Source organism: Lutra lutra, chromosome 4 (genome assembly GCF_902655055.1).
Source record: "Lutra lutra chromosome 4, mLutLut1.2, whole genome shotgun sequence".
Taxonomy (NCBI): domain Eukaryota; kingdom Metazoa; phylum Chordata; class Mammalia; order Carnivora; family Mustelidae; genus Lutra; species Lutra lutra.
Window position 1 is genome coordinate 154,432,710 of NC_062281.1, and position 27,299 is coordinate 154,460,008.

General features: G+C 57.3%; 1 protein-coding gene across 6 annotated transcripts in view; it reads left to right on the top strand.

Annotated features, from left to right (window-relative positions):
* GLIS1 (GLIS family zinc finger 1) overlaps positions 1-27,299 on the top strand; it is a 217,872-nt gene that overhangs the window by 185,601 nt on the left and 4,972 nt on the right. For 5 of the 6 annotated variants that reach the window (XM_047728423.1, XM_047728422.1, XM_047728424.1 and 2 more), the window contains 4 exons: positions 11,314-11,475; positions 16,049-16,159; positions 18,951-19,083; positions 23,501-23,657. In XM_047728423.1, the coding sequence (XP_047584379.1) occupies positions 11,314-11,475; positions 16,049-16,159; positions 18,951-19,083; positions 23,501-23,657 (563 nt within the window). The remainder of the gene's footprint in view (positions 1-11,313; positions 11,476-16,048; positions 16,160-18,950; positions 19,084-23,500; positions 23,658-27,299) is intronic. The other variant, XM_047728425.1, reaches the window with a different exon arrangement.

The window sequence follows — 27,299 nt, forward strand, 5'->3', positions numbered from 1 at the left end:
CACCCTACCCCACACTTCCCTCAAGGCTCAGTTGTTTGTTATTTGGGTTTTTTTTTCATTCATTAACAGATATTTCCAAAAGCCCACTCCGTGTCAGGCCCTATGTTGGGCATTTTTAGATGGGTTTGTGGCAGAAAGATCATTTGAAATTTTAACTGTGCATGACTCATGTCTGCCTCCAGAGATCTTTCCATTTGGCCCTGGGGCCTGGGATGTCGAAACCCAAAAGCCAGAAGTTCATTCCTGTCTGCTCTGCTTTCTGTTAAGTCATCTCCTCCCCGAGGCACCTGAGTAGGGCCATAACACTATTCCACACATACCCATTTGACAGATGAGAACAGAGGCCCAGCCGGGAAAGGGACTTTCCCTGGATACCTGGCCCAGGGGGCTGCCCCGTGGCTGACCAGCGGGGTACCCGGCTTATTGCTGGATGTCACCATGCATGGTAGGGAAGTTGGGGCCAGGAAGGAGGGTCACTGGCAGCAGTCCCCCCTTCAGAGAGACCCCAGCGTAGGCCTCTGGGTCCCAGGCCTGCCTCTCACGGGGTTGCCGTGATGCCGGTGGGACTAGGGCAAAGAGTGTTCTGAACACTGGAACACTTGGCCATCAGAAAGTTTGCTGTGTCTCTTCTTAACTTCTTATCCCCTCCAGGGCTTGGATTTCATTTGGGTTTTTGTTTGTGTCGTATGTTCTTAATGGTAACTGACCTTTCTTCACCAGCTCCTATGTGAGTGCAAGACTGTCCCCTTTCCTTCATCTGCCGTGAATCCGGGGGCTGGGTTGGAACAGCGGTAGGAGGGTGTGATAGGGGCCCCCCGAGCCCCATTCAGGGTGTGGTCCTAAGTTGCCTGCACAGGGTCAGCCCACCTTGGCACCCCTCTGTTGGTCAGTAACCGGTGGCTAGCTGGGGCAGGTGGGAGGGGTGATGGTGCTGAGGCTGGTCAGCCTGTTGATAGCACTGGGCATTGGGTGGCAAGTGCACCCCAATTTAGAGCTGGTAGCTTTGGGAGACATCTGCACCCTCCAAGCAGCCTTGATGAACTCAAAATTGCCTGGCTTGGTTCCAGAACACTGGGGACAGGTCACTCCCCTCCTCTCTGGTGGGTCTTTTCCGAACTCCAAGCTCAGCCTTTGTGACTCTCCCACCGACATTCATGGTTTTTACTGCCCATACCAGTGGTCTGGCCCAGCCCTGCCCCGGCCACTCACAAGCCTGTTTCTGAACACTGCCCCCTTAAGGTGGGAGCCCAGGGCCTCACAGGACATCCTATGAGATCCAAACCCCAGAGCACACTGGGCAGGCAGGAGGCTCACAGCCACCCACGACCTTAGACGGGATCTTCACACATTGTACATTTGTAAGGATTCCGAGTGACCCGATGTGAGGTTTTCTTTCAGGAGATGGGGGTGATGTCTGGGGGCTCTTTCTTCCCCAGGCAGTCCTAGGACACTAGGCATCACGCAGCTGCCACCAGGATGACCCTGGTGTGCGTTCACCCCCATTGCCCCACTGTCCTGGGCAGACAAGCCTTGGGTGACGAAGCACAGGGGAAGCAAGTGACTGGTCTAAGGTTGCATAGCAGCCAGTGACAGAGCCAGATCTGGCCTCGGATCTTTAACCTCGATGTTTTCACATATGGACGCAACCCCACTGTTTCTGTTTGGAATTTGGGAGAGGAGCCAAAAGGGGGACTGCCATTCACTGAGCGCTGTCCTATACCCAGTAGCAGGGGCATGCCGCCCTGATGTCCCTAACGGGCATCTGAGGCCAGGAGTGTCACCACATTTTACGGTGGGAACACAGAGCCCCATAGGGGCCAGGACCAAGAGGAATCAGACCTGAGTCCCAACTCTGCTGGTGGTGGGGAGACATTGTGCCCAGGCTAGGGGGCAAGCCTGAGGGGAGGGGATGTTGAAGCCGGGGGCTGGATAGGGCCCTTTTGTTCATGGTGGTCCCTGTCCCTCCTCCTCCCAAAATAGCACTGGCCAACCTCGCTACAACTTGTAGTCAGACACAGCCCCCAACAAAGGGGACCAGGTGCTTCTGCTTGGCAGTTGGCTGTGGAGGTGGTGTGGGCTGCCATGTGGCTCTCCAGCCTCTGCCTGCCGGCCTCCCCCTCCCAGGCCCGAGTTCCTAGAGGCCAAGCCGGGCAGCTGGCACAGTCCCAGGGTGAGTGCGGTGTCCACGCCAAGTGTGAGCAATGACAGATGGGCAGTCCTGGAGTCAGCCCCATGATGGCAGCCAGGCAGAACTCGGTCCCTAGCCCTCAGAAGGGGGCAGAATCAGGAAGGATGATGCGAGGACTTCGGAGAGGAGCGGATGTGAGGCTTGAGCCGGGGCTTAGAAGACAGGGAGGACTAGACAGGCAAATCGAGGGCCCTCGTGTGCAGAGGACACAGGTACAGGCCTGAAGGCTGGCAGTTGTGGCTTATAGCTGAGCAGGGGAGGAGGAGAGAGCACTGGGCTAGAAGTCGGCGTGGCCAGAGGCTGTTCTTGGCCTTGCCTTGGGGTTCTCTAAGGCCATGTGTGCCCTCGCCAAAGCCGAGCCCGTCCAGCAGCCATGGGAAAGTCGGGAGGTACTGTGGGCCCCTGAGGGCTGCCTAGAGCCGTGGAAAGAGGTGTGTGGGAGTGTGACTGTCCCCAGGTCTGGCTGGGTCAGGTTTTGTGACGGTGTGAGGACGTGTCTTTATCCACTCCCCTCTTAGAAGCTGTTTCCAGATATTGTCTCTGGGTGAGTGTCTTCTCCCCACCACACACGGACTGTTCCGAGGCCACACGTGGGGCAATCTGCCCGTGCGGTGCTGGGGTGCTGTCAGGCAGTGTATCTGGGACCCGGGGAGTCTGTGTGTTTGAGCCCGTGCTGGGGTCTGGGGCTTGAGGGTCCTTGTGTAGAGGTGTGAGCGTGTACGGGCTGGCCTCTGTGTCTCTGTGACTTGAGCCCTGTTGGTGTAAGCATGTGTTGGAATCAGTGCTTTGTGGTGGTATCCTGGGCTTCTCGGTCTTTGACGCCGGCCCTGGTTGGGACGGGAGGTGTTGGTGCGTGTATGTGTCTGAGTCTCCCGGTCTGCACCTGGGGCTCGGTGCACATGTGCAACAGCCATCCCATGCCTCCACCTACTGCCAGGCCCTGACCCCTGGCAGAGCCGCTGTTTGCCTCTCCGTGACGTCCAGCCTCTGCTCAGCACCAGGAGCTCCCCCAGGGCCCACCTGTGTACTTGAGGAGCAGACTCTGCGCCCCTCTGCTCCTCCTCATTTGGGGGCTTCACAAACCTCTGGAGGGGTGGCCTAGCTCTCTTGGCCCTTGCTCACCGGGAATAAGAACGTGCTTCTTACCCAGAGACTTTCTGCTGGAGAGATCCCAGCCAAGAGCCTTCTGTGCAGTCCTGGTGAGAAGGGACAGGGGGTCTGCAGCCTCATCCAGCCTTCAAAATCTCCCAAGGGCAGGTACAAACTGACTAGCTCTGGCGGGGGGGGGGGGGGGGTGTGCTGTGGTCCTTCTGGCGCATTCTCCCTTTGCCTTCTGTGCTTCACAGCACCTCCCCAACCCCCTCTGGATGCCATCCTCTCTGGATGCCACAGAGAGCTGAGCAGGTGTGAAGGGACCCCCCACACTGGTCTGGGATCTTGGTCATGGCTGCCCAAGACACTAGTGTGGCCCGAGGCATGGGAGTCCGGGCACCAGAGGCAAACCTAGGGTCTATCCCGCGGGAGCTCTGGGAATCTGGCACCTAGATTCCCTGGGCCTTGCTTTCTGCCTGTATCATGAGGGAGGGGTTGTTATCCTGTCCTAATGGGACAAAGGAGATCATGTGTAGGAAGAGTCTGGCCCAGTCCCGGGTATAGGGTAAATGTGAGAGCTGCTGTTCCCGTCACAGTCTCCCTCCTGTATATGTCTGCCGGCTCCTTCGTTGACTCAGGTAGTACCGTGGGCCTGAAGTGAGACCAGACCCTCATGGGCTCCCAGAGCAGAGTCCAGGCTGCTGCCGTCCGGCCTCGCCTCCCAGGACTCTCTCCATATCTGTCCCTCCCCTTCTTGCTTGGACCCCCTGAGGACTGGCAAAACACAGGCTCTGCGGAGACTCCAGTGGAAACCCCATGGGACTCTGAGAACAGTGATCTCCAGGCCAGAGTCCCCCTGCCAGGGTAAGGGGGTGGGGAGGGGACCTCAGCTCCCGGCTGGCTGGCCTTTCGAGCTGGCCAAACACAGAATTATCTGACATCTTGGAGAAGGCTCTGGCACCGCACATCCCAATCATTGTTATAAAGTAAGTTAAAAGTTTGCACAAAAATGAGAAGTTGATCCCCGAATGGCTTGCCAGACTGTTGTAACCCAATATATTTTACCCTTAAACCAGAAATGTGTTTGTTTAGAAGCAAGTCACTGGCAAATGCCAAAACTGGAGGCATTTCCTCCCTTGCCCCCACCCATGCCCTGTTTCCCCAACACCACCCCCCTTGCCCTTTGTGTCCAGATTCTTAGCCAGAGCGTGAGAAACCGGGCCTTCTCTGCTCTGTGGGCCACGACCGCCATGGGGAGGAGACTTGACATTTCACCTGCAACCCGCTGTGTGCCGGTTCCTCCACTGGGCACATCCTTGCATTTACTTCTCACTGTCAATAGCAGTGGCCTCATTTCAGAGAGGAGGAAAAGTGAGGGCAGAAAGGGCACATGATTTGCCCAAGTTTGTTTGTGACTGTCCCTTGGTGGAGGCTGGTGCAGACCTCTCTCTGCAGGATCTCATGGTCTATGGCTCATATCACACTGCCCCCCACGCCTCACCTGTGAAGCAGCATTCTTGCTCCTTTCCCAGGGGTGTGGGGAGAGAACAGTCTTGCCCAGCACACGGTGTGTCTGACAGCATGCTTCCCTCAGCAGTCTCACTTAGCCACTCTACAGACGAGAGCGGGGCTCAGAGAGGGCAGGATGCTGAGCGGGCCCTTCCCTGGGCCCTTCCCCTCCCCCAGCCAGAACCTGAAGGGTCCTTGGGCTCGGCCTGCAGAGGGAAATGCTGGGCCCTTCCCAGCTCCTGGGATGGCTCCCCTTGGTCTTTCATCTCTTGCCCTTGGTTCTGTGAGCGGCATGCAGCCGTAATGGATTGCAGTGGACTTTTTTCAATTAGGTTCTGATTTTCCCCTGCCTGTTACTATAAAACTCCAGATGGTCTGGGGCTTCACGGTTCCCAGGGTATTTTCCCCCATTATTTTAATCTTCTTTTATAACACGCCCCACATGTGGAAACTGGGCCTTTCAGGACCCTGCACTCTGAGCGGCGGCCGCAGCTCGCTCCTTTCTGCGGCATCGCCGTGCTTTACCTCTTTGTGCAGTGGCATCTCCTGTCTTGGGGGGCCAGGAGGAAGGGCACCCTCCTCTCCCAGCCTCAGCTCTGCATCTTGGGCAGGGCCTGGCCTTTGGCTGGAAATGGAACCCAGGCTGTGGGCCTGGTTGGAAGTCATTGTAACAGCTGCTGAGTGCGACCCCGTTTCTGGTGGTTTCCATCGGGGGCCTACAGCAGTGACCAGAGTGGTTAGAGGCACAGAGAGACAGAAGGGCCTATCAGCCAGACTCGAGACCAGATCCCAGCTCTGCCAGTCACTAGCCGTGTGACCTGGAGCCAGACGTGTCCCCTTGATGAGCCTCAAGCTCCTCGTCTGCAGAGTGGGGCAAGGAGGGAGCTTTAGTGGCAGAACACGTTGTCATGATTGGTGACACACCACGTGAGACACACACAGCAGCCGCCAGCCCTTGGTCGGTGTCCAAGAGGGTGTCACCTGGCCACTTATATCCTGAATCACCCCAGGGTTGTCTTAAGATATATTTTAATGTTCATGCATTTTAAAGTAAAATGTATCTGACATCCCTTCTTACATTTTTTTCTAGACAGGTGTCCCTTCTGTCTCTTCTCCTCTCTCTCCATGTCTCCACCCACCCACTCACAGTAGCTACCCTCTGTTGCCCATGGCATGTGAGCGTTTGTTCCTGGCCACATAAATGTGCTGTGTGTTTGGTTATTAGAGCTCGTGTGTTTCAGATTCACCCCAAATAAGACCAAATGCTGCACGCATCCTGGGCTTACGGACAGCACCCCCCTGCTGTGTGCCCAGGGGTGCCCAAGTGATGCCCCCATTTTTGGTGGAACTCCAACCAATGCACTTGCCCAAGGTCTGACTCCAGCTGGGAACTGGTGGATTTGCACCCTGATGCTCTGATGCTGAAACATAGAGGTGTGGAGGTGAGAGCTGGAGGGAGCAGGCACCACCAAGCCATCACCAGGGGTCAGGGCACAGCCTCCAGGATGCCGTGATGAAGACTGATACTTGCCAGGCACTAGAATACTCTGTGGGATTTAGGCAGGGAAAGACTCAGACCTGTAGGCTCAAGTCTTCCTTCTAGATACCAGATTTCGTGGGAGAGGAGAGGCAGGAGTCAGGATGGCAGCTGGTGCGGTCACTGGGGTGAGCAGAGCTGGGGGTGTGGGCCAGGAATCAGGGCGGCAAAGAAGAGAAGAGGGTGCACCGGGAAGTTGTTTAAGAGGTGGCATTTCCGTGGCTTGGTGGCTGGTTGGGTACAGGGCCCAGGGAGGAAGGAATGGGTTTTTGGCACAAGCATCTGGGTGGAAGGTGGGAGATCAGGGGCTGGGAGTCCAGCCAGAAGAAGCAGCACCAGGGTCCCCCAGGTGAAGAGCCAACTCATTGGCTGGGCCCCATCAATGAGTGCGTGGGGCGGTTTCTGTGGCGTTTTCTGGGAAAAAATACCCCCAAACTCACCTTTTCCAGAATGAATCAGCACTCCATGGATTGGAACGAAGGGAACCCCCCACATTCCCATTTCTACTTCCACCTCTCTTCTGCTTCCCTTCATTCTAGCTTAGCAAATCCTTGGCTGTCTTCAGAACATTCTCTATCCCTCCCAGTCTCTCTGTGCTTCCCACGCTGTTTGTCCAAACACCGCTGAGGCATCAAGTCCTGGCTTCTCCAAGAAGGCTTTAGTGAGCCCCTGTGCTCTCCCAGCTGGAAGCCCCCTGACATCAGCCCCTTTATGGGGCTGGACACATTCTCTTTTGTTTGGACTTAACGGGTGTTTTGTGGTCTTTTTTGCCCCAAAATCCCAGCTCCCAGCACGCTGCCAGGCACACAGGGGTACCCGAGTGAGTCAAGACATGAATCCATGTGCACAGAGATGAGAGGATGAGCCTGAATCCCAACAGTGAGGAGTTGGAAGGGTGGCAGATGAAGGTCAGGTGACAGAGTACCAGCGAGCAGGGACGAGGGTGTGCGGTAAGGTTGGGGGTGTGCGACTGTTGCGTGGGGTGCGTGGATGACTTTGAGAGTCATGGGCTTTGCCTGGCACTGCTGGCTTGTGTTGAAGATTGAGGGGGTCCCCTCTTCCCACAAGAGGTAGCAGTTCTGACTGTGGCTTAGCCCTTCTGGACCAGTAGCAGCCACTCCCCCTTTGCCCCCCTTGTACCAGAGTAGGGGACATCCCAGGAGGTCTGTTCGGCAGGGTTATACACCTGAACATTCACAGCAGAGAAGAAGGGGTCTGTCCAGGGTAAAATCTGCCTGAGAGCCTCAAGGGACTGCTGTGTCGGGGGAGGAGTATAGGAAGGCCTGTGTGTCACTCCCTGGGCTGCAGACCCCATAGAAGGATCATTACACCTTTGGGTCACAGTGGCATTGCCACAGGGCCCATCCTCCAGCCCCCCTCAGAGAAACCAAGGCCCCTGTTGGCTCTTTTTCTGCTACCAGACCTATGTCTCCATTCTGGAAGCATCTCTACCCCCGCAACACAACAGTGGGGAGGCACCTCTCCGTGCTGCCCTCCCAGCCCCCACATAGCCAATGGATTGGGCTCTGTCAGGCCATTCCCACCCCAAAAGGCTGTTTTGGGCACCCAAGCAGTGCCCCCATGGGACTGACCTTGAAAGGGTTTTAGGGCCGGACCAATGGCAAGCCTGTCAGCCAGGGCCCCCTGTTCTTTACTTCTGGGGTCGGTAAAACCTGACCTACACTGGTATCTTTTCTGAGGGCAGGATAGGAACCATCACTACCGTGATAATAGAACATTCAGAGAATATGTGCTGTGTCGCATGTGGATATGCACCTTGCCTTGCCCTTACACCAACTGCCTGAGCTGGTTTGTCTTCATTTTATAGAGAAAGAAAGAGAGGCACAGAGAGGGGCACGGACTTGCCAAGATCACAGGGCTGTTTGCTTCCTAAGTCTGGACCCTTGGCCTCAGGTCGTGCCACACCAGACCCCGGAAAGGCCTTGAATGCTAAGGGGGTTGGCAGGATGTCGGAAGGCATGAGGAACTCTGGAGAGCCCTGAGCGGGGTAACCCCAGGCACAGCACAGCCCAGCAGAGCGAGCGCACATGGCTGTGAACCGGGGAGCGTGCCACCCTCCTCACTCTGCCCTTGTTGGCCATCTGTGCGGTGGTTGGATGGAGAGAGCCAGGTGAGCCATGGCAGCAGCTGCAAGCAGAGCCCATAGCCTCAAGGTGCCCTGGCGTGTCGGGGGGCTGGCCTGCTGGGGGTGTGGCTCGGCAGTGGGCCCCGCAGCGTCTTCACCCCAGAGCAGTCTTGGATCAGGCGGCACCCCTTTTCTACCTGCTGCCACCTCCAGTTCCATCTCGGGGGATGGGCATCCCATCAGGGCACCCTTGACCACTGCTTGTTGTGCCCTAGCCGGTGAGTCTTCTCCATGTGGGGGTAGGACATGGGCGTGGCACAGACCTGGGGCACAGGTATCCAGTGTTTGGATGAACCCTGCAGGGAAGAGGGTGTACTCCCAAGGGCACAGGCACAGGGGAAACCACAGGGGATTTCTGTTCTCACCCCCACTGGATCAGGTCTTTAATCCAGCCTTTGTCCTACAAAGGAGATGCCAGCCCTCCCCTCAAGGAACTCCCAGACCCTCAGCTTGGAGGTCTGGGAGAAGGCAATGGGTGTGCAGCAAAAATCTTCTAATCTGCAGGCTCAGAGTGTGTCCAGAGAGGGGCTGCGGAGGCTGGGAAGGCTTCTTGGAGGAGGCCGTGCTTGAACACCACGAGTAGACCTAGACCAGTAAGACATCTGCAAAATGAGTGAAGGAGGGAAAGGCATTCCAGGCCCAGGGAGCAGCTCAAGCAAAGGCCTGGGGTCATGAGAGTCTTGAGGACACTCTTGAGTCGTCACTCCCGATCAGCTCCAGCAGAAGGACATGGTGGGTGTGTGCAGATGGGAGAGGCAACAGGGTTGCCGCAGAAGAGCGCAAACACCAAGCCACAGGTCCTGGGCTTTTGAAAAATATACGAATTAAATTGTCATTGAGATGGAAGAGAAGGCGTCCCATGGGGGGGTGGGGCGTGCAGCCTGAACAAAGCCACTGCTGAGACGGAGGCTGGCCAGACAGGCACACGGGCCCCTCTGAGAAGACGATGATACATGGGCCTCCAGAGTCTGCTGGGCTCTCGCACAGTCCAGAAAAGCAGGCGGGGCCTGAGGACTTATTGCTTCTCGGCCTTAGATGTCTACCCTTCCGGCAGCGGCCAACGAAGGAACAAAGGGACCAGCTGGGAACCAAGAGGCAGCCCGCTTTCCAGCCGTGGCTCCTCCACCTCATTTTGGGGTGAACTTGGCACAGAGCCATTGTAGGAGAGTAGAGGAGTAGCTTGTGGCCAACTTACTCCCCAAACAGGATTTCCTCCCGGTTTTCATAAGTGGAAAAGGCCCATCGACTGGGAGCAGGAGGCAGGACAGTCTCTAAAACCCAGCAGCAGGCTGCCCGCCTTGGCTCAGCCCCAGCGGAGCATAGCCTGCGGTTGTGGCCGGGCCTTCAAGGAGGAGATGGAGGGTGGAGGCAGCTCACCCCAGACCAGTTATTGTCCCGGAGTCCCTGTCCTCATGTCTGTCCTTAGCTGGGGGATGAAACTAATGATGGGCCCGGGAGCTGGTTCCTCTGTCTCTTCCTCCTCAAGGGTTGCCTTGCCCTGCCCACTTGCCCTGTGAAGGCAGCGGCCATAGCACAACCATCTGGGCTTCGGCATCAGAGGGGTCTGCGTCCTGTCTTTGCCGTGTCACAGCCCTGCGGTCACCACACAAAGCCTCTGTCTCTGAGGCAGGAACGTGGAGGCCACACACCTCAGGGTTATGGTGTGGTACAAGAGTGTGCTCCGTGTCTGCATGGATAGAGCGGGGCCGGGTCTGAGCAGGGTCCTCCTCCCAGCTCCCGGTGTGCCCCACAGGAGTGCCGGCCTGGCCGGACACCCTGGACAGTGAGGACAAGCAGGGAGGAGTGGCCAGCCACACAGGGGTCCAGGAATGTGCCAGGGGGCAGCATTAGAGCTGGACTTTGAAGGCTGACGGGGGATAGGATGTATGGTTATAAGAGAGACAGTGTCCCTGGCTGAGCAACTGGTGAACTGGGGCCTGCAGTGGCCAGGTGGGCTCCTGCTGTTGCTGGGGGCAGGCAGGAGTTGTGGGGCAGGAAGGTATACAGGGCGCCCGGCCTCAGGCAGAGTCATGGCATTCTGTTTCTACATCAGAGACCTCCTCAGGGGGTTGTGTAGGGGAGAGCGTGGGAGGAGTGAGAAGTCCGAGGGTTCTGGGGCAGGGGGAGCTTGGCAGAGTCTGGGAGGACGGGGCACCCTGGGCTGCAGGAGGAGGAGGCCCCATGACTTTTGCTCCGTCCAACCCACCCCAACCAGGGGCGTCACCGTGTCTGGGCCACACCTGCTGCTTGCCCACTGCCCAGCATGGGGCCTGGCCCATGGTGGGCACTGGACGGATGCCCAAACAATGCGTTGAAGACCATGAGTTTACAAATGGGTTGTTATTCTGACAGTGATCGGCACTGATGCACGCTCCAGATGGACAGAGCCCTTTGACAGTCAGTGTCAGCCCAGAGTGGTGGTCGCATAGTCTTAAGTCTGTAGGTGAAGAAATAAGGGCAGTCAAGGGCACTGCCCAAAGCCTCACTCACATGCAGGCCTCAGGTCCCAAATCCGGGGCCATCTGTCCCTGCTCTCCTGTCCCTTCAAGGCTGTGCTGCCAATAACAGCATGTCATTTCCACCTGCCACTGGGGATCCTTTCAGATCCAGAGAGGGGAAGACCCCTTTCTTCTCTAACCCTCACGGCCATTTCTAAGGCACAGGAACCCACCAGGGTTTTCCGGATAGAGCCTGGGTCCCGATCACACATGGGGAGCTGAAGTGGGACACCTGGAGGCTCTGGGCAGGACTGGGGGGCAGGGGATGCTGGGGCTGCTCCCAGGCTGAGTAGCGGGCTTCCCCCCGGGGCTGTAGAGCACCCCTCACTGGCCTTTCCTGCAGTTTGAAGGCTGCAGCAAGGCCTTCTCGCGGCTGGAGAACCTCAAGATCCACCTGCGGAGCCACACGGGTGAGAAGCCGTACCTGTGCCAGCACCCTGGCTGCCAGAAGGCCTTCAGCAACTCCAGCGATCGTGCCAAGCACCAGCGCACCCACCTGGACACGGTAGGTCCAAGGGCAGAGGCCGAGGGAAAGGGGTGGGCGGAATGCACGCTCCCTCCCTTGTGCGGAGCAGACCAGCAGCCAGGGCCCATGCGGAAACCTGCCTTTGTCCTGAGCCCTGACATTCTGGGCAGCATGACTATGCCAGGAGAAGGGAGGCCTGTTATTATGGGACATTTGTCCGATAGGTAGGGGCAATTTTCCATCTCCCGGTTGTGGCCAATGTCTCTCAACATTGCCAAATAGCCCGGGGAAGAGGAAGTAAAGTCTTCTAAGTTGAGAACCACTGCTTCAGCCTGCGGCTCCTGGCCTGGGCACCAGTGTCCAGACATGCCCCATGGAGAGAGTGGGCTCACCACTGTGCAGCCTCTCCCCCAACCCATCAGCCAGCCGCAGAGCAGGCCTTCCCTGCTCTTCCCATCCCACACCCTCCATGGAGACAGGTCAGAGCCTCTCCAGGGCTGTCCTTTAGCCCCTAAGCACGGTGGGTGTGGGGTTGAGGTGAGCAGGGCCTCCGACTCTAGATCTGGGCCCCAGATCCCTGTATGGCCATCCCCTTTCCCTCATTTGGGTCAAACGGCACTAACCCTCAGCTTTGTCACAGTGTCGGTCCCAGCTTCTCTATTGGGCATCCAGACCTCAGCGGTTAGCAACACACTTTCAAAAACATCGTCTCCCACGATTTCATACTGACCCTGCCTGTCAGGGGGCCGCTGACCCTTTTGACAGCTGAGGGAAGCGGGGCTCCAGGAGGCTCAGTGCCTGCCCAGCTGGGAGGTGGCAGAGCTGACTCGGAGCTGGACCTCACACCCGAGTCCCAGGGGTGCATATGGCCTAGGGGGACCCCGTCCCCAAGTACAGCAGGAGACAGGTCTGCATCCAGAGTGTATGTCTGTATCTCTCTGCTCTCTGGGCAAACGTTGGGGGACTCTGCTGGTGGGGGACTGGAAGAACCGAGTGGCCAATGGGCCCAGGCTGTCTAACAGACAGATACACGGATGAGGAAACAGAGGCCCACAAGAGTGAGTAACAACAGCAGTCAGAGCTGGGAGTGAGCTGGGAAAGCCAAGAGCCAAAATGTTAGAAACATAGAGAAATCACAGGGTGGGTGCAGGTTAGGTCCTGGCCAGGATGTTCTATACGTTTCCTTCACCACCAGTGTCCCATACACTCTTCCCAGTTTAACGTTGGTAACAGTCTACAAGGTAAAGGCCACGATTCTCATTTTGCAAAGAAACTGAGACTCCGATGAAGTCACTGACTGTCACACAGCTGGTACATGGCAGAGTCCAGTGACCCTTTGCTGGAAAAGCTGGGGTAGCAGTCCCCCTGGAAAGTAGGGATCTGAGTACAGGGGACAGGGTAGGAAGAAGGAGCCCTGTCCCCAACTGAACCCAACCCTTCTTTCCACCCCTCCCCCCTCAGGTTTTGCTGTCACAGGCTGTGCTGGGGACGTGAAGTGAGGCCTTCTCACCAACCCCTGCTTTCATTACATTCTCATAAGCCCGGCCTTGGGGTCCTTGGTCCCCACCCAGGCCCTGAGGGGCATAGCCCATGCCCAGGCCCCCTGGTTATGTCTCCCAGAGACCGCAGGACAGCACCAACAGTGCCAGGCCCTCTGCACATGCAATCTCTAGCCTGAACAGTGTCCCTCTGGGCCTCTCAGGGTCACCTACTCTGACTTGCCCCCTTCCTCCCTCCCTCCCTGCTGCATTTCCTGGACCCAGCCCCAAAGCAACAGGCCTCTGGCCCCCACTTGGTATGTGAACAGAGCTGTGAGGACTAGGTCAGGTCAGGCCCACAGTGAGCCCAGAGGGTTATGGCAGGTCTTCATCTCCCCACAGGTCCTGGTGAAGCCCTAGAGGTACAGCCGCCAAGCCCAGCCCCCAGCTGTGCCCATCCCCACAGAAAGAGCTCTGGCAATCCTGCCCAGAGAGGTTGCCTTCCCAGCACACAGAGGCCAGTGGGTCAGCCCATGCAGGCTGGGCCTTGTTTTCCAAAAGGGACCCAGTCATGTTCCCAGCTCCCCTCTGGCGCCAAAGAACATGGGATTCTCACCATGGGCAGGAAAGTGGCAGAACAGACTAGAGAGAGCCAGCCAGGTTTTAAGTCTGGCCCTCCACCTGGGCCCAGAGCTCCAAGGAATGCCACCTAGCCTCTCTGGGCCTTACTTTCCTCAAACACCTACATCATCAGGGAGACATGGCGGAAATTAACTGGAACAATGCAGGTGTAGGCATGACAAACGGTCCACACGGCAAACGTGAGTCCCTCCTTTCCCTGCTCTGACTTGCTGACTGAAAGCTGACCAAACCCGGCCGTGTCCCCTGGCGCTCGGAGTCCTGACCACCACTGTGCAGGGGGTGATCAGGTCTCCTGTGCCCAGGCAAGGAGAGCCCCCCCACCCCAGAATGCCACTAACACACTCTCGCTTTGAGATCTTGGGCAACGCGTCAGCCTCTGTTTCCTCCTCTGTGCTTCTCCCACAGTGGGTGTGAGGCCGAACGGGTTTCCAGTGGAGAGTAGCCGCACACAGACCTGGAGGGCCATATGGGCCATGGCCCTCCATCCTTCCTGCACCAGCACCAGTGTCCTTGTTACTAATGAGGCTCCGGGGCCGGGACGGTGACTCCCCAGGCCTGGGCTTAGCTGCCACCTGGGACAGCCACAGGGTTTCCTGAGGGCTCACAGAGGAGCAGGGCTGGAGGAATGTTCTGCACATGTCTGGAAAAACAAACACGGAGATGGGCCTTGTGCCCTTTCCAGGCGAGCGCGCCTGCACACTCGGAGCTCTGTTTGTTTGCTTTCTGGCAAGAGCGTGTGGATTTGTATCTGTGTCCCTGAGGGACCGGGCCTGGGGCCTGACCAGCTGGGGCCCACGAGGGAGAACATGTATGTGTACATATGTCCGCGTGTTGGGGTGGAAGCAGGGCCCAGGAGAATGTGTGTGCGTGTGTGTGTGTGTGTGTGTGTGTGTGAGTGTGTGTGTACACGTCTGTGTCTCACGTGGCTAGAGAGGGGCAGGTCTGAGGCGTGCCCTCCGCCCTCCTGCCCAGCACCTTCCTTTCAGGGAGGCAAGCCGCTCACTTCTCTGTCTCTTTCTTTTTGCTCTCCTCCATTTCTTTAACCTGGCGGCTGTCCGTAGCAGCACCAAGGTATGGTCATCTCTTTCTGCTTCCCCTTCCCCATGAGGTCCCTGGGTCTGCGGTTGGACTGGCCTCTCCTCACACCAGTGGGGACAGAGTTGCCTGGAGGTTAGGGAGGGGCGGGGGGGGGGGGCAGTTCCACTGGGTTGTCTCACAGGGACATGGCCCGTCCCCGGTACTTAATCTGAGACGTACCCCCTCCTCCACACACCCTCCAGTTCCCTGCAGTTGCTAGAGGCCAGAGGGCCTGGAGAAATCAGAACCACAAAGTATATTGGGATGGAAGGTTTCAAGCCCCAGTAGCAGCTGGAACCCCAAGCAGGGTCCTGTGGAACCCCCTACGGGAAAGCTCAGAATTCAGTTTAGAGCTGCTCCTTGAGTCAGTCCCTGGGACCTAAGATGAATCAGAAGGGACCATCCCCCGAGGAAGTGCACTATCTAGTAGGAGAAGGACACTGAACAAGGCCAGCAGTGCTGGGTGCTCAGTGCTGCCCGCGGGAGGGTCAGGGAGCAGAAGTGGAAAGAAGATTCCAGAAGGGCTGGGCAGATGGGTGTACAAGGATGGGGGCAGGAGGAGGGGTGAGAACTTCAGCAGGCCCAAGTCCCAAAGGGTCTTCAGTGCTGGGAGATGGGCTGTGTCAGAGCGCACAAGGGAGCCATGGAGGGGTTTTCAAAGGTGAAAGCATGGCCAAGGGTCCTCTGGCAGTGGTGGGAGGTGAGATTGGGTCACAGAGAGCAGTGTGAGCCCCAAGCAGGAACAGGGGAGGCAGTAAAAAGTATAGATTGGCTCTAGATGAGCAATGAGATAGGGGCTCAGGGGAAAGTGCACAAAGGGCCCAGACCCCCGGCTTCCCCAGGCCTTCGTCTGAGATCCAGCTCCCTCCTAGCCTCCTGTGATCCCTGGACTGAGGATCTGGGTTTCTCACCGACCAGAGCAATCTGGGGTGTCTGGAGCCACTGCAAGGTGTGGTTAGTCACTCCCAGCCCTGGGGCCCTGCCGTACTCCAGCTTGGCCCTGTGCTGTCCCTTCTCTTCTCCCCCCTCCTCCTCTAAGACAGCCACCTCACTGTACTCCTTGCCCACTTGTGCCTTCTCTGCAGCCGTGGGCTCACAGGGTGCCCTTTTCTCAGAGCCAGTGTCCAAGCTGGGAGAATGCTTAGAATTCAGGTGGCTCCATTTTGCAAGAGAGACTCAGCGATGGGAGTTGACCTCTCTGAGGTCCCAGCATGAGGGTAGCAGGGAGTTACAACCCCTCCTTCACTCTGAGGCCTGGCAGGGCTGGCTGATTGAGACCCCTCCTGGCTGGGGACACGGGGAGGGACTGGGTGTGAGCCTGCAGCTGGCCCCTTCCCCCTGCGGCTCACAGAATGCAACACTGGGCTGCCAGACAGCTGCTCCCTCACCCCACCTCTGCCCCTCTGATATTACAGAAGCCCTACGCCTGCCAGATCCCCGGCTGCTCCAAGCGCTACACGGACCCCAGCTCCCTCCGCAAGCACGTGAAGGCCCATTCAGCCAAAGAGCAGCAAGTGCGTAAGAAGGTAAGAGTCTCCATCCCAGGCCCACCTCTGCCAGTGTCTCCCCCCAACCCCCAGCCTCGCAGACCCCTATCGGGCGACAAGCCAGGTACCCACACGCCTTGCCTGCATTCACCCTTCCACACACCTGGGGATGCTGCTGTCCATCGTCTGAGACCGGCCTCCCCCCTGGCCCCTGAGTTCACTTGCTCACCTCCAGCCGGCCAGACATCTATCCACCCACAGAACGTCCACATACAGCTCCTCTATCATCCATCTGCCCCCTCGCCCTGGTTCGCTTAGTTAACATTTGATGGCAGGCTCTGTGTAGGCAGAGTCCCCATCCTCCGATGGGGACCTGGCAGGGAGAGACAGACATAAAGAGCTCATTTGGTAGAATATAATAAAGATGACAGTAGAAGTCCACAGGGAATAGTCAGGGGTGCAGAAAAGGGGGCCTTAGCCTGTTGGGGTGGGAGCAGGAGGGACCCAGGGCAGTGGGGGGATGGAACTGCCACTTGGGGCTCAGCCCACCTCTGGGCTCAACCCACGTCTCCAGAAGAGCACCAGGGCCGTGGGAGGCAGGTACTTGAGTGCAAGGGAAGGGGGTGGTGAAGAGAAACACCAGGGCCAGTCCAGGGGTATCAGCGTGACAGCGGAGGACAGAGCAGGGAGAGCCTGTTAATTCGCCCTGCAACATTTATGCAGTACCTACCATTTTCCAAGCACTGTTTTAAGAACTGTGGATAGGGCTGTAAGTCAAGCCGAGAGAGGCAGAGAGGCTGGAGAAAGAGGCCTGCTTCAGTCCTGGGGGGTGGGGATGTACAGAGATGGGTCTGGGACACGCAGGGCTCTGCTGGAAAGACATGGCGGGGTGGAGGCAGCAGCCAAGCTTGAGGCTTCGGTCTTTATCCTACACCTGAGCTGTCCGGTGAGAACACCCCATCTGTCCTCACTGCGACAAGGCAGGGCCAAACTGAACCCAGCATGGAGTCGTGAACCGCAGGGGAGACCACCAGGGTCTCACCCCAGACATGCCCGTCTCCAGGGCCTGAGCTCTGTCCACTGCTCTCAGGCTGAAGGGCCCGAGCAGGGATGCGGAATGGCTTGGGCTCTATGCCAAGGAGGCTTCTATCCTGAGCCCACTGGTGCCCGAGGACCAGAATCCTGCCCCGGTTTTCCCAGGCCCTGTGCTTGGCTCGCACTGAGCCCCAGGGACCCGAGGCCGCAGATCTGCAAGCTTCCCAACCATAGGCATCCATTAGGAGCCATCGGGGATGATGTGTCTTGCTGGGTAAAGCGACCCTTGTATTATGACAGCTCCTTGGCAGCCCTGCTGCGTTTCAGGGAGAATTAGAAATGCTTTTCTTCCTTAATGTTCCTCTCCTGCTGCTCCTAATCCGATCGACATTGCGGTCTGCAAGAACACGCCTCGGCCCTCTTTTGCCAGAAACTGAATTTACATGGAAAGCAGCTGCTGGGGCAAGGAGCTGAGAGCCTGTCGGGAGGCTGGGCGAGCCATCCCCCAGCCTGGGTGCCAGCTCTCTGGCCTGGGAGGGTGGGAAAAGCCTGCGGGCTGACTCTCAGCTGCTGTGCCGAGTGGGACCAGGCTCTTGCCTTCTCTGGGCCAGTTTTGTCCCAGGTGAAATGAAGAGTCTGGACTAGTCAATCTTCAGGGCTCTGATAGTCAGGCTTTGGGATTTCCCTGGGAGGGTGCAGACCTGCCTCATTGCCCCAGGTCCCAAGGGCCTCAACCAGCCACAACCCTGTCCCCATCTGGCCTCTCTGGGGAGGTGAAGAACTTTGGGGTACAGAGCTCAAGCCTGCCTTTAGGACAACTGAGAGTTGTTGGCCAAAATATTTGCCAGCCCAGGCTGCTCTCAGCCTGCGACTTCAGTCCATATGTGGATCCAGTGTGCTGACTGTCACGTGACCATGTGGGGCTCAGCCAGCCCTTCACACAGTACCTTCAACAAGCTCGTTCAAAGATGTCATCTCCTTACTCCACACAGCAGCCGGAGGTTGAGGGGGAAGTTGTCATTGCTTGTTACAGGCAGGGGACAGCCGAGGAGGTTAAGTTACTTGTCCAGTGTCACACAGGGAGTCAGAAGAGATGGGTTGGGATTTGAACCCGGGTCTTCTGTCTCTAGCCCTAGACTGTTTCCACTGTGCCTTGTATTAGGAAGAAAGAAAGATGCGGGGACGGGGGGAAGGAAGGAAAGACACTTCCACTGTGCCCACTGTATGTTACACACGAGTTCACTGTGGCAGCCACAAGAATGCGCCACACAGTGGCTGCTTGGGGGAGGGCCCAGTTGCATCCTTGGACACCCATCTGGGCCCGTGAGTGAGGCTGTGCCTCTGGCAGGCTGCTCCCAGCCAGGAACTGAGTGTGGCAGACCCTGCAGGGATACTGAGGCAAAACCTCTGTCGGGGGGACACAGGATCCCTGACTTCCAACACATAGCTGCTCCCTGAGGACTCAGTCTAGGACGCTTCCACCAACCTCCTTCCCTCCCCCCTTCACTCCAGGTCAGACTTGTAGCTCAGCCCACAGCTCTCCCAGCCTGCCCAGCTCTCTGGTTTTCTCTCAGGCAAAAATCTTGGCCTGTTCACTCTTATCTTAACATCTGCTTCTCAGCCCTGAACTAACCCAACATGTATAATTAGCTCCATTTCACAGACGGGGAAGCCGAGGAGCAGTGAGGTGAAGGGTCTTTCTCTGGAGCCCTTGCTGTCCGGTCTCCTAAGCCCAGTGTTGCTGGTGGTGGGTGGTCTCACACTGACACCCTCTCTCCCTTTGTTTGCTCCTCAGCTGCACACGGGCCCTGACACCGAGGCTGATGTCCTGACTGAGTGTTTAGCCCTGCAGCAGCTCCATGGGTCCACACAGCTGGCTGCCAGTGACAGGAAGGGGGGCCGCCCCCTGGGCCAGGAGCTGCTCCCAGGTAGGTGTGCAGGGAGGCAGGGCCGGCAGCACAGCCCTGCAGGAAGATGGTGAGGCTCTGTGGGCTCCCAGGGGCCATGCAGGCACCCACTCCCCTGACTTATGTTCCTTCACCCTCTCCTGTGGCTCTCTTGCCCACAGGAGGAAGTCCAGGCTCCTTTCAGCCTGGCCTTCGAGACCTCACAAGGCCAGGTCCACCCCAACCTTGGCACATCAAACACGGTTCCTGAGCACCTCATGCTCCCTCTCGTCTCCAAGCCGCTGTGTACGCGCAGCCGGCCTCCTCTCCAGCCCTTCGCTGAGGCAGCTCCTGCACTTCCTTCAGGCCCCATGTCAGGGTTCAGGCCCAGGCCTCAAGCCAAAGTCCCATGTGCCCCGCCAGGGCTCCACACCACCACAGCGGGCTTCAGAAGAGAAAACTGAGCCTCAGAGAGGATGGACCACGTGGCCGTCATCCCTTCCAGCTTCTTAAACTCTGCAGCCCAGACATAGAGCCCCTCGATCCCTGGGACCCTGCAGGTCCATCCAGCCGGACACTCAGAGCCTCTGGTCCAGCTGAGGTGGCCTGCCCGTCCTCCCTAGGCCCCAGCAGGAAATCCCTGCTGCGTGGCTGGCGGCGTGGCCTGTCGGGAGATTCCCACTGACAAGACTGGTGTTGTGCCCCCAGTGCCCCCCACAGAAACCGCAGGATCAGAGAGGAAAGCTCTTCCCACCCTCTGGGATTTCTTGAATTACTCTAACCATCTTAAACATTTTTTATTTTCTCATTTTTAATGCTTTCCCCTCAGTGTGGAAGTAGCAGCAGATTTAAAACTCTGTCAGAGCCCTTACCAGACAGCCTCAGGAAGAGAAGGTGTTTACGCTTCCTCTGGGCTGCCCTTCACAGGGATCTGTGCTCACAAAGGTCTCTAAGGGCAAGGACACCCCAGGAGAATGGAGCAGGGATCGCACCCTCTTCCACAGGCTTCTTCTCGCAAGGTCAGAATTGGTAAAATAGCAGGCGAGAAGAGACACAGGGATAAGGGATGTGTTAAGGATTCTGAGGCCCCAGTGGGAAGGAGGGCCGTGACTGATCAGCAGTGGCTGGCCTGGGGCAGAGGTCCCTGCAGCCCCTTCATTTTTAATATGGGGAGACTCAGGATTGGGCAGGAGGGGGACTGACCCAAGGTCACGTGGAAAAGTCAGCAGCTGGTCCAGGCTGGAAGTCTTTTCTCGAGGATACCGGGCTGGGGCCTCTCCCAGGGAAAAGGGCCAGACTTGGAATAGCCATGTCTTGAGGACCTGCTCGGGCTGGTCACTAAACGGACACCCTCTCCTTCGGTCCCCATGAGCCCATGCTGTAGAGGAGAAGCAGAGTCACTGAGGCAGCAGCATGGGAGGACCGGGTAACCCCACACCTGCTCTGACAGCGAGTGAGTGGCGTCTTCCCTGCCTTGAGTGTCACTTTCTCCCCCAGACCTGCTATGACAACAAATGTGATTGCAATGTGATTACATCTATAAACCCAGAGTGGCAGATAATTTTATCGCAAGCATTGCTGTTGTCGCCCGTGGTGAGTGAGAAGAGGAACTGTGTACTCCCCCATCTCATGATAATGCATGGCCCACCATTTACCGAATCCATGCCAGGAGCTGCTCTGGGGACTGTACGTGCCCATATTAACAAAACCCTCACGTCCGCCTCAAAAAGTGCACGCTACTCTGCTCTTTCCAGATGAGGGAACGGGACCTCCAGAGGTTAGGGTTTAGTCCTCCAGAGGTTAAGGTTAACTCCTCCAGAGGTTAAGCTGAGGCTCCATAGCCAGTCAATGGCAGAGGCCAGACTTGAACCTGGGCTGTCTGTGCAGCCACAGGCCTTGTCCATTATCAGAGAGTCTGCGGCCTCCCGGCCGCCGATGCTCCCCTCACCGTACTGGCACCTGCTGGGTACCAGGCCCCGAGCTGGTCCCTGTCTGCAGGCTGCTTCTAGCCCCATGGGGAGACGAGGACCAGCCAGGCAGGCGCAGAACTTCTGGATCCCTCTGCACGTCAGCCACTAGCTTCTGCAGGCCACACAGCAAAGGCTTGGGGTGCAGTTGGGAAGATGGTAGGGCCAGAGGTCAAGCACTCAAGGCTAATGATAGAAGATGGTGATTTATAGCCTCAAATGGTGCATTTTGGGGAGAGGCCAGCAGGCTCCATGGCATCCCCTTTCCGCCAGCCCTTGTGATGCTGTGCCACCATCATCGCCATTGCCGTCTGCCTACATGCTCAGCATGCCTAGCCCACTGTCTACACAGGGCTGGACAGGGGAAGGTGGGCAAAGGCAGGGGGAAACGGGGCAGATTCAAGGAGTGTTAGGACAGAGAGGAGTCCAGAACAGAGTGGGGAGGGAAGGGGAGGAGCTTGCAAGGGTGACATTAAATGTTCCTTGTCTAATGATAGTAAACTCCCAAGAGCTTGTCTCTGAACTGGAAGGCCCAGCTCTCTTCACAGGAAACCCTCAGGAGCTTATCTGGCAGGCTCCTTTAGCAGACCCAGCGTAATGTGATGGGCAGCGAGGATATGAAAAGCACGAGGTCAGCACGGCTGAGGGAGAGAGAGCAGGATTTATCGGGATTCTAGACCTTCCTAATTGTCAGGCTTCCAAATTGGTTCAAGATGGCAGGTGAGACGCTCAGGAGAGTGGTGAGCGGAGCAAGCCAGGAGCAGTGCCGAGCCAGGCTCTATCCCCAGAAACCCCCTCCAGTGCCTTCCTGACAGAGCTGGGGAGGGACGTGTGGTGGATGGATGGTGGGGCGCCCTTGGGACCAGAGGTCCCCACGATGGGAAGAGATAAGGCCTGGAGCTGAGAGGCAGAGGGCCCCCCAAGAGCCCATTCAGAGCCCTGGGGTCTCACAGCCAGCCCACAGTGAAGCGTGGCCCACAGGCCCCTACGTGGACATCTTGGACATAGCCTGAGCTGGAACCCCAGGCCAGTTCCTTGGCCTGGCTTTAAGTAGGCTTTCTTTGGTATCACTTGGAGGCCTGATTCGCTGCAGTTCAGGGAGGGAGCCTCCCCTGGCCTGTTCAGTTCCTGGTGGTAGCTTCCTGAGCTGCAGACCTAGGCGAAAGGGGCCAACCTGGGATGGGCTAGCCTCGGAAGCCCCCAGCCACTGGAGAATGTAAAAGTTCCTTCTTGACTCCATCCACGAAAGAGTGTGCTGTGTGCTCGGATGGTCTTCGTGGTAAAGAGCGTTGGGTCTGGACCCACAATGCTGTTCAAACTGCAGCAGCTGACCCAGGCGAGCTCGGACTAATCAGTGTGAACCCTGCATCAGAGCTCTGGGTGTGGCCCTGAGCCTGCAGAGTTGTCCCGGGCCATCAATATAATGACTTAATTTCTAGGAAAATGATGTCAGTGTCATAAAAGTGAAATAAATGTGGCTATATTTTAAAAGGGGAACAAAATTGGTCCCATTTTCTTCAGATAAAATAGAGGAAAAATTTGCCACCTCTGCTGGGTCCCTCTCAGGCTCTAGTCCCAGAGTTGGGGTCCATTCTCCCTTCTAATTGGGGTTCCTTGGTGAAGGCATTTGGGAAGCACTAGCCTCAATAACTACTCCCAGACCCTCCATTAGACCCCTGTAGCAACAACTATGACCTAAGGTCTTCCATTGATTCATTCCCTACCTGTCTTCTTAACAAGAGTGAGACCCTTGGGAGTAACAGGTGGTAGAAGGTGGTACCACCTTGCAGGCATCTTCTAGAGGTTTAGAATCGTAGATGAGAGCATGGCTGCTGCCTCTCCTCTGTCGGGACCCTTGTGTTGTGTACAGCCTGTACAACCGTCTGTGGCGTTCCTTCTCATAGGTCTCCTCGGCTAGCCTGACATCCAGCAAGCACAATCTTACCCTGTCTTTAGGACCCCTCATGGTGGACATCCAGGCGGTGCTTGCATGTCTCTGGAGACAGGGAATTCATTTCCTCCAAAGGCAGCCCCTTACTCTACACCAGGTCTGCCTGTGAGAAGTATGGCCAAGCTCTGAGTCTCTCTCAGGCTTCTCTCCATTCCAGGATCCCTGTCTGCTTCTAGGGCTACACAGAACAGCTCTGGAGACTTGAGGCAGCATGCTCCATACAACCCACCACCCTAAAAAAATGCAAGCGTGTGTGCACATATACACACAGCCTGGCCTGCTGATGCCTCTGACAGCCCCTTCTCAGTCCTCCGCTGCTTTCAGGACAGCCTCAGCCCCATATACAGCCCTGTAGCCGGGGCACAAACAGCGGAGCAGGGCCATCCCCTCTTTGTTTGGGCCCCCGACCTCCTGTTAATACAACAGTGCTGGTTTCACTTCGTGTCTCTCTTTCTGACAGCAGACACACAGCTCCTGGGTGGTTCACAACCATCTCTAGGGAGCGGCCGAAGCCCAGTGGTAATTGTTTGCTTCCCTGCAGGCATGTATCCTGGCTCTGTCACCCCCCATAACGGGCTCGCATCGGGCATCCTGCCCCCCATGCACGAGGTCCCTTCCAGGCACCACCCACTGGATGCCAGCACCAGTTCCCACCACCATCTGTCCCCTCTCCCCACGGCTGAGAGCACCAGGGACGGGTACGTACAGCAAGCCGGTCCTCCAGGACCACAAGCAGACACCTGCACAGGGGCAGGTGAGGGGAGGTGTTCTCCACACTCCGTGGTTATCACTGATAATGCAAACTGTCAGCATTTATGCGGCGCTTACTGTGTACCGTATCCTGGACTGACATCTGTGCACGGTCTCATTGGCGCCTCAAGGCCACGCACCAGGCAGAGGGTGTTGGCACATGGACTTCCTGACGCCTCGCTGCGTGCGCTCCTCCTCTCCCCCAAACCCCGTAAGGGCGACTGCTGAAGACACTGTGCCCTGCCCTGCACTCTGGACTGCCTGACCAGGCCTCCTTGGGAGCCTCACTCCGGCTTCTCTTCGGCTCACGCCACACGTTTGGCGAGGAGGCTGCCTGCTGCTCACTCCGGAGGTGCTCGTCTGGCTCTCACTGCCACTTCTAGCAGCTGTGGTCACTGCCCCGCCCGCAGGGTTTGTCCAGGGGCCCGTCAAGCAGGATCACTGCAAGGAGGAGCGGCCTCTTTCTGTATTCAATGTGGTTCCCATTGTGGCCACTTAATTGGCTGGAAATGGTAAATGTGCTAATTGCTGGCCCCTGGTGCTGCCAAAATCTGTTTTCCTTGCAAATGTGCGGAGGGAGTTCACATAGCCCTACAGCCGGCCCTCCCCGCCACTTTCACTTATCACTAGCAGGACTTGATCAAACTTGACCCCCAAAGCCTGGCCTCAGTACCTTCCTTCTCTGCCCTTCCTCCCCAAGGCCACAGCCTTGGCCTTGGCATTGGCCTGCCCGTGCCTGGGGCCAGCCTGGCTTCATCACCAAATTTGCTGTCAGACTCCGAACTAGGCTCCTTTTGCTACTCACTCATCCAGTCAGTCAGCGTCCAGTTACTGAGCCCCTGAAGGGGGCTGGCCCTGGACCCCATGCTCGAGTGACCGATGACCCCAGCCCTGGAGAAGCTCACCATGAGGAAGGAACGTAGACCCGCAGGGACTGACCACGCAGGACAAGGGCTCTGAGGGAAGAAGCAGAATGGGCTGTGGAAGCCCGGAGGAGAGCCCAGTGCGTTGGAGGACAATGCAGGGAAGGCTTCCTGAAGGTGGTGCTAGACGGGGGCTCCACAGTTAAGTAGCAGTTGACTGAGTGGAGAGATTGGGAGGAAGGAGCAGTGGGAGTACAGACACGGTGAAGCCTTGAAGCCTTGCCGTGTTCTGGGAAACATGCACCTTTGTGTAGGGTGACAAGCTCAGGAGGGAGGTCGCCAGGGCCAGATCACATGGCCTGTGGCGGGGCTATATCCAAAGGGAGCCAGGCAGTGATGTGGTCAGTTTGGGGAGGACGGCATGGCCCGCAGTGTAGGGCTGGTTTCCAGAGGCAGCTTCGAATGTGGGAGGGTGGCGGCCTGAGCCAGGGCTGCTGGGTGGAGAGGAGGAACACCAGGAGGCATCAGAGAATCAGCAAGGAAACGCAGCTGGGCGGGGAGGGAGGAGGCACCCGGGATGGGCCCCTGGGGAGGCAGAAGTGCCGTTCATGGACTAGGGAAGACTTGGGGGGGTGCGTGCGTGGAGAGCCACAAAGAGGCAGCCTGAGGGGGAGCCGAAGGGGACCCAGAGAACCAGGCCTCCCTGAGCCTCAGTTTCCTCCTCTATAAAATGGGTATTAAAATCTTCTCCTTTAGGAACATGGTGAGGAGCAGCCACGGCGGACACAACACCTGCTGGTTTTGTACGTGGCATCTGGTGCCAGTTCCACAGACACTGGGCCACTTTACCCCACCCACCCACCCACCAGCTCAGGCCACCTGCTCACCCACACGCCAGCCCCACAAATGTCTCCAACCAAACTAAAATAAACCACAGAGGCCTCTCCCCGCTCAGGCCCAGGCCCTCTGCTCTGCCTCATTCATCACCTGCCTGCTGCCTGCGTGTAAGTGTCCGTCAGGGATTCCTGCGGCGAGTGGCAGAGTGATGACAAGACCAGGACAGCCCAGCCTACCATCCAAGCGCCCGTGCCTGATCGAGTCGTCCCAATGGACCAGGCACCCAGGCTCCCTCGCTGGGCTGTGGGAGAGGAGGGCCCTCAAGCCTGACAGCAGGCCCAGGCCCAGCTTGAATGGGTTTCTTTGTTCAGCCCCTGAGAAGAGCGGCAAGGCGGAGGGAAAAGGCCTTCAGCCTCCCCTTCCTGCCAAAATCAATAGGGAAGGCCACTCGCGGCTCCCTGGTGGTTTGCTGGGACGTTTAAAGAGTTTGACAGAATTATCTGATTCACTCAAAAATATGCTAAGAGGGCCTGACTTCATGACCAAATTTATTACTCTGGCTCAGAGAAGACGCCGAAAGGGCAGTTTCCCCCCCAGCCCCATACGAGGTATGAAGCCCTCAGTCTGCCAAGCCAGTGAGGTTTTATATTAATTTTTATAGGTTCCAATTGAAGCAAAAATATTGATTTAGGAATCATTTGCATGACTCAGAAGAGGAGCTCCAGATGATCTTTTTTCCTTTTAAAGAGTTCAGGTAGAACAGCGTAACCTCAGCCTTCATGTCGGCTGTGGAGAGAGTCGTGTTCTGTTTAATTTCACTGGCTGTGAAGGTGGCAAATGTGAATTTATGGCAGGTTTGAGACAGGAAAAACAAACTTTGAGAATGCATTTTTTTTTTTCCTCCTTCAGATCTGGTTCTCCTTAATTCTGCAGAGCTGTTAATCTCTGGGTTTTGTAGCTGAGCGATTAAAAAAACCGTTGGTTAGTGTTTATCAGCTGTTTGCGGTGTCCCCGGCCCAGGGCTGAGCACGGTGCCCCTGAGAGTCAAGGCCCAGCCCTCCCGCAGGAGCTCCCAGGGCAGGGCACCGGCAGGAAGTCAGGGAAGGGCTGGTGTGGCTGCAAGCTTGGGCTGGGCGTGAGGCAGGTGGGCACCACACAGCGGGCCTGAAGGGGGGTAGGTCCCCTATGGGCCACCCTGCAGCCTCCCCGAGAGCCACACCTCAGCCCAGCCTCAGCCAGAGAACCTGTTGTGAGGACACACGGCTTACGCACAGCCTGCCACGGCATATAGACGGCAGCAGTAGACCCTCTCCCACTTGACGGCTCTGTGAGAGGAGCCTAAAAATAGTCATGAGGATGATAAGAAGGTCATGGAGCCTTGATGAGGATTCAGTTCGTCAACTTGATGCTGAGGAGTTACCTGCAGTGTGTGAGATGGGGGGCTGGGAACCAGGGGCCAGCACAGAGGCCCCCGTGTCACCTTCAGCACACTCACAGCGGTGGGGTTCCAGACATCGAATGATGGCAGTGAGCAGAGGGTGCCCAGGCTGGAGGGAGCAGGTAGGGGGACCCAGCAGGGCTACAGACCTGGGGCCTACTGGCCTCTCCCTAAATCTTTCTCCATTTCAGGATAGCCTTGCTTCCCTCAGAGAAAGGGGCTGATCTGTTCCCCTAACGCATCATGCTTAGAGGGTGGGCAGGGGTAGTGTTTCTGGCCTATAACGGTCATCTTAGCTGAGACACTGGATTTGTAGTATATTTTAAGGTGGATGGTCCAACAGATCCACAAGGCAAATCAGAGAGCAGACACTCTGAGCTCCCCCTGCCTCTTCCCGCAATGCACGTAAGGGCTTTACAGGCTGGTCCCCAGAGCCCCCAAGTCCATCTGGC